The 7,334-nt window shown below is 34.1% G+C and overlaps 1 protein-coding gene across 4 annotated transcripts in view; it reads right to left on the bottom strand.

The window, feature by feature from the left end:
- Positions 1 to 2,244: 2,244 nt before the first annotated feature.
- pamr1a (peptidase domain containing associated with muscle regeneration 1a) overlaps positions 2,245 to 7,334 on the bottom strand; it is a 43,750-nt gene continuing 38,660 nt past the window's right edge. For all 4 annotated transcript variants that reach the window (XM_087261803.1, XM_087261805.1, XM_087261802.1 and 1 more), the window contains 2 exons: positions 5,874 to 6,241; positions 2,245 to 3,243 (listed from right to left, as the gene is read on the bottom strand). In XM_087261803.1, coding sequence (XP_087117929.1) covers positions 2,662 to 3,243; positions 5,874 to 6,241 — 950 coding nt within the window. In that variant the 3' untranslated portion in view covers positions 2,245 to 2,661. The remainder of the gene's footprint in view (positions 3,244 to 5,873; positions 6,242 to 7,334) is intronic.

Raw genomic sequence — 7,334 nt, 5'->3', positions numbered from 1 at the left:
TGTAAGTAATATGAAACATGATGTAATATAAGTAATAAGAAACATTCTTATATCTTTTGCGAATGTATTAATTGGGATGTAGTATGCACGGAAAGCAGCTGCATAGAGAGACGCTGCCGCACTGCTGAAGATTGTGGGTGTTTACAGCCATTTGACTGATAAATATGAATTTGTAGCTAAATTGTTGACAATGCCAAACAGCATTTGCTGTTGTTTACATCCTTGTTTATGTCCTCACTACAACATACTGTTAATGCTAGAAACTGTGCCTGTAGTTTTAACAATTTTAACAAATAAAAATACATACAGGTTGTGGCTCACAATCCACAGCTGCATCTGTGAGTTTTTAGCTGAATCCAGCACTGAACTGGGAGTGGTTTTGGAAGATGTCCTTTGTCAAATGCTAGCGCTGTATCTGCTATTTGTGTTTCTCTGGAACATAATTAAAATTAAATTGTAAGCACTTCTCTCTTTCTGTTGTGTCCTTTGGAAGCCCAAATACAAAAACAGAAGTAGCTCTGTGGAAATAGCAGAATTTGGACGACATTTTAGCTTTCTCTGCTTTAGCATTACATTGCCTCTGGCCACGCCCCTTCGATGTGCAGGGTGTGTGCGCGAGGTGAACGCTCGTAACCTGAAGCGTTTGTGATCTCACTAGCCCAGATGTTTTTTTGTTTTTTTTAGTCCCCAAATTTGTTCACTGTAGGCTTTGCTAGGCTAACTCTGTGAAAGACAATGTCTCCCTTTGCATTGAACTTTCAGTGTCTTTAATTCAGAGATGTTGTTTATGTTCAAACAGCTACATTACACATCAACTAAAGTTTAAAATATGATATCGCAGTGAACCGTCCCTTTAACAGACACTCTAAGAAATGCTTTTTTTTTTCTTTGAGCAATTTCTTTGGTAAAATTGTGACACCAATTGTGAAATCCTGACATTACACTGAGCAACGTTTCAGTTTTTTGTTTTAACCTATTTACATAAAGTCAGTTATAAAGGTTACAAGAGTTTAAAATCTTAAAGAAGCTTTTTTAAAGTCGTAAAAAAGTCTCATTGAAGCTTTAATAATACATATTACTAATTAAAAATATATATTTATAATATATTTACAGCTGGACATTTAGAAAATAGCTTAGTCTTCACTTAATGTTACTTTTGGTATAAAAGAAAAATGGATAATTAGCTCACACTTTATTTTGATGGTCCGTTTGTTGAATTTAAGTTACATTGCATCTGCATGCCAACTAATTTTTATTAGATTAAAAGTAGACAGTTAGGTTGGGGTTAGGGTTAGTGCAAGTTGACATGTACAGTACTTGCAAAGTTTCTTATAGTCAGTTAAATGTCTGTTGAGGAGCAGTATCAGCAGATATTAAGCAGACAGTCTACTAATACTCAAATGGACCATCAAAATAAAGTGTTAGCGATAATTTTGACCCATACAATGTGCTTTTGGTTTTTGTCACAAATATACTCAAAATGAGGGTCATACACACATGCACACATGGGAATAACCCCTTTACTGCCTGCTCTACCAAAGGTTGACCCTATGTTGACTGCTTTAAAGAATTACTGGTAAAGTAATTTAAAGAACGACTGTTTTTAATAATGGTTTACACACACAGCATTGTTGGTTTACAAAAAAAATCTAACAAACATAATCCTGTTGCACTACTACACTAGATTTTGGTTTTATTGTAACAAAAAAAAAAAAAAAAAAAAAAAAAGCATGTTACATAAGAATATAAAATTGAAATTCAATTGAAATTGAAACTGAAATATTTTATGGCATAGTTTAACAAATAAAGGTGATTTAGTATTCAAAAATGTTTTATTTAATAAATATTTTATTAAATAAATTGGTCCTACACTTCATATTTTACATAGTACATTTATTAATTCTGGTACTTTTAGCATAAACCGACGTATCAACCATTTGGTAGAGGTTGCTATTTTAGAAATGATGGGATATGTTGAAAAAAAAATGCATTAAGTGTATTAACTAGCGACATTAGCAGTTAACATCCCTACAGATATCAACCTTTCATCTTAACAGTGTTGAATCCCATTGGTGTGATGTAATGGTCAACACTAGGAGGGTTACTGGTTTGATCCTTTGAGCCGTGAGCTAAACCAGTGTGTACTTACTTATGCAGGGCACTCAGACCCAGCAGGCCCTATAGAACCATCATGCGCTGTAATCTTTAGACAAAAATAAAACAAAAACTACAGGAGAAAAATGGTTAATTCAACACTGCGGTTGTCAAATTTCATTTAATTGAGATAACTCTGCATGATAAGTGCACTGTCCCAGAGCTGCACTAAAGACAAGTGTAAATACATGTATATTGATTGTGGTAAATTATGAGAAAACTGTCTTGTGAAACATCTTGAAGAGAGACCAAAAAATACAAGCTAAGGCCTGCAAGCGCAATGACTGAACTCACATGGAACGCTTCCTGTTCACTTCACCGTGCATAAACATATCCTCACACACACACGCAAGGACGTCAACTTGTTGTGAAATCCAAGTCTGCCACTTTCTCTTATCGATAATCACGTCTTTATATCCTCTAATGTGCAATATCATGCTTATTCTCATAAAAAACAGCAAAAGCTGGAACCAAAAAACGATATACAGTCAAAACAATAAGGGATCTCTATGTAATATTCCTCTCAATCCAGTTCTTGAAGTTGCCAACCCGTGTGTAGACAGTGTACAAATCAGGATTGCATCCCTGAAGATCATATCCGAAGCTCACTAACCCAAGCAGTTCCCAAGAATGATGGGAATCAGCGTCGTCTGCTTTGCTAGAGTCAATAACCTGTGAATTTGAAGTAATTTTAGATTCGTCTGAGGGGGAAAGAACAATCCCTCCAGTTTCAGAAGGGCAGATCATGGATGAACTGAGCGGATGTTGGCGTCCACATAACATGTTGTCAGTCATACTAACTGCGAGGCCGTGTTTGCCAAATTGACTTTCACACTTCACCACATCAGCCAATTCAATCTGTCCGGTCCGGGTCCGGGTCTCAGAGTCTGTCATCAGCCCGTGCTGGTCTGCTATGGGCCACCCGCTGAGGAAGGCCTGTGTTGCTGTGACTTCTCCACCCTGCAGACGGGGCAGGCAAACGGGGGATATGTACTCGCTGATTCGAGCTTTGTCCGCCAGCTTCAGCAAGGCCACATCAGAGTCTAAGACGTGCGGATCATAGTTTGGATGGATCAAGATCTGAGCAATCTGTGAGGGAAGAGAGATGATGAAAAGACTTGCAGTGAAAGAGGCTGGTCGCTCTGAGAGGCCAATAATCCTACACAGGCGAGCTGGCCAAGCCTAATCATAGATTATCGATAAGAATGCAACTCCAGTTTTAATGTGTATATTTAGGCTCCTGTATCCTCTGTATGGCTTTGGGACTTCCAAGAACTTTCTCAAAATATTCAATATGGTAGCGCTGCTGGATTTTTGGAAATGTTCTATTTACATCAAGAGCTATTTGTTGATGTAGTCTTAAATAGAGCAAGCAAGTTATTTACGTTACTTACAAACAAACTGACAGATGAATTTAATTAGCCATGTTTGATTTGTTCTCCGTACCCTGTGATGGCAGAAATTAACAAAATAGTTTAGTCTTTACTTAATCTTACTTTTGGTTTTTAAAAATTTATAATTTTGACCCATACAATGTTGGTTTTTGCCAAAAAACCAGGGTCATACACACACAAACACATGTGGAAATAACAAAATTGTTATACCATTGCATTGTTTGTTTACAAAACAAATCAAACAAACATAATCCTATTGCACTAAGTCACATTTGATTTTAGTTTTATTGGTTGAAAGAAATCAAGAAAGAATGTTAAAAGAGAATCTGAAATATTTTATGGCATACTTGGGAAAAAAAAAAGTTGATTTCAAGTGGTCACGCTTAGCTGATGATTCATTACAAAGCATGTTTGGCATGCTGTCTCGGGAGAGAGCCCTGAGCTCATAAGATCCTTGAGCCCGGGGTTCCCTCCCGTTTGCAGGGCGAGAGGGGAGTTTGAGCCCAGGTAGATCTCGAGAACTCCCCTGCTGTAGCTAATTTACAGATAGTGACTGCTCCTAAACGATAACAACTTACTAGGAGCATGTCTATGGTGCCGATTTGGATTAGTCATTTAACTTAAGTGGGAGGAAACGGGAAGAACATGTTAACCTTGCACAGAAACGTTGGCTGGCTTGGTAAGGAGCCAGTTGCTGTGAGGCAACAGTGCTAACCACTGGGCCACTGTGCCACCCATCTAGGTAAGGAGGAGGAGTAGGGGTGGAAGGGGGGATTCTTCAAAACGAAGATTGCAGTTATATGGAACTTAAAGTATTTACAGTGGTTTAGGATTCGTCTGATTGGAAAATCATAAGTTGAATAATGCGGGACCAGCTGCAAGCAATCATAAGCACATGCTCCTCTTAAATTTAGTTTATAAAAAAACTTTTATTAAAAACAAATTATGTTTTTAAATAAATTAGTCTTACACTTCATATTTTCAGATTTTTCATAGTATATTTTTACCATAAACCAACATATCTACCATTTGGTAGAGGTTAATATTTTAGAAATGATGGCATGTGTTGACATAAAACGCATTGAGTGGGTTAACTATTGACATTAGTAGTTAAGAAATGCAATTCAAACATTTTTTTTTTCCTTGGTGGGGCAGTTAAAGGGCTGTACAGTAAATGCTCTGATTATTTTGTGGTTAACACTATATTAGTGTCTTAAGAGGCAGGAGAGTAGCTTTTTATTTTATTATCATATTTTAGATTCCACTTATATAATCCTTTTTTTTTATTACCTTATACAAATTTCTGTTGCAAAACAAATCCATTATATCAACTTGCATCCCCATCCCCTCTGTGTGTCATTTTGACATGAAACTCATATTTAAAGAAAGCGGTAGAAGACCTTGTGACTTTTATCATACTTCAACTTGGAACACTAAACAAACAAACACATGATTGGATATTATTAGGTTTTTTGTTTATTTTTGTGTTAAAAAATACATAAATCTATCTTATGAGTGTCAATTTCACCCACAGTTGAGTTACTGGGAAGTGAGTGTGACTTTATTTCTCATTTAATATCGGAATTCTCAATTCAAATTGGAGTTTGAAACCTTTCTATTGTAATTATTTGTTCATTTATTTTCCTTTAGCTTAGTCCCTTTATTTATCAGGGGTCGCCACAGCGGAATGAACCACCAACTTATCCAGCATTTGCTTTACACAGTGGATGCCCTTCCAGCTGCAACCCAGTACTGGGGAACACCCATACATACTCATTCACACACACACATACACAATGGCCAATTTAGTTTATTCAATTTCAATTTATTCAATTTAGTTTATTGGCGGACAATGGGGAGAACATGCAAACTCTACAAAAAACGGCAACTGACCAAGCTGGAACTCAAACCAGCGACCTTCTTGCTGTGAGGTGACAGTGCTAACCACTGAGAAACCACCAAATTCATTTACAGTAATTTTATGTGAGTTTTTGTGTTTTATTTCTCACAAGTGGTCATCAGTGAACCTCAATGACTTTTATCTCTGTTTGTTTACAGTAAAGCGATGTCTGAAATTTGTCTTTAAGATACATATAAGATAATAATCACAATAAAAAAACAAAAGAAACAACAATAAAGTTACACTAGTAATATAGAACAGGTAACTGATTAACTATGGAGGCTCGTCCGGGATTAAACATCAGCTTTTAGCCAGCAAAAGTTCTCATTTAGTTTATTTGTATTAAAGCACTCGAGGCTATAACAACTAGTTACTTGGAATAACTGAGGTGCTTCTGCAAGACATACAAGCCTGACTGATCTTACCTGTATGTGCTGTAGTCTCTTGTTGTCTTTCGGGTCACTGAGGTGATGTTTTCCCATCACTATATTTAAGTGATCTGCACCAAGCGCTTCAGTCTGTCCAGTCTTCGCCACACAATGAGCTGCCACTACGACCCAGTGCTGGGTCACCAGAGCTCCACTGCACACCAGCTGCCATTTCTGGGCCTTCTTATGCCCATCTTCCTCTTCCTTCTCCTCCGCTTCCTCATCTACAGCAAATGTGTCTCCCCGTCTTTTGGTTCTTGCCACAAGAGGGCTGGCATTATACAGACGGGTATAAATGGCTGCATGCCATGGCCAGTAAATCTCTGTCAAATTTTGGGGACTGGCAGGTGGCAATTTACCGCATGCTGGAAGAGAATGAGTGCCAGCATGAGTTCAGGCATTTGTTTCTAATCATATCAGAGTGCCAGCTTTGATCTAAAAAATAATCATTTTAAATAACATAAATATATAAATATTATATTGTTATTATTTATTACACATTTTATGAAATAATAATTAAAAAAATATAAAAAAACTAGTATTATTATTTCATAAAATGTACAACAAATATATCAACATTTTATATATATATATATATATATATATATATATATATATATATATATATATATATATATATATATATATATATATATATATATAAAATGTTGATATATTTGTTTATATATATATGTGTGTGTGTGTGTGTGTTGTTTATAGTAATAATCACCATAATAATAATAAACATAATAATTATCATTATCTATTTATTACATTATGACAATTACTATTAATGATAAATAAAATAATAATAATAATAATCCGAATATTTCTAACAGAGATAGTTTATTATTGTACAATTATATTAGTAGTAGTAATAGTAGTTGTGTGATTATTATTTTATTATAAGCATATATATTGTTTATGTAAATAATCAGAATAATAACAGTAATAATCACTATCATCATCATTATTTTTTTACATTCTTAACAGTAGAAGTTATTATTTTATATTATTAGTATTATTATTGGTATAATAATAATAATAATAATAATAATTATTATTATTATTATTAATAGTAGTAGTAGTAGTAGTAGTAGTAGTAGTAGTAGTAGTAGTAGTATCCACAGCAATAATAACAATAAAATAACCAAATATTTACAACAGAGAAAGATTTTTATTATAAATTGTATTAAATACACATATACTGTTTTTATTAATAATCAGCATTATCATTATTTATATTTAATATTTTTAACAGATTAATTTTATTTTTGATACATTATTATTATTATTATTATTATTATTATTATAAAAATAATCAAAATATTTATTATTGTACAGTTAAATAGTTGTGGTAGTATGATTATTATTATATTATAAATGCATATATTGTTTATATTAATAATCAGGATATTAATAATCATCATTATTATTATTCTTTTTTTGTATTCTTAG

Source organism: Danio rerio, chromosome 7 (genome assembly GCF_052040795.2).
Source record: "Danio rerio strain M-AB ecotype USA chromosome 7, GRCz13ab, whole genome shotgun sequence".
NCBI classification, from domain to species: domain Eukaryota; kingdom Metazoa; phylum Chordata; class Actinopteri; order Cypriniformes; family Danionidae; genus Danio; species Danio rerio.
Note: the sequence above shows the minus strand (reverse complement) of the source record. Positions and strands in the feature narration are given on the sequence as shown.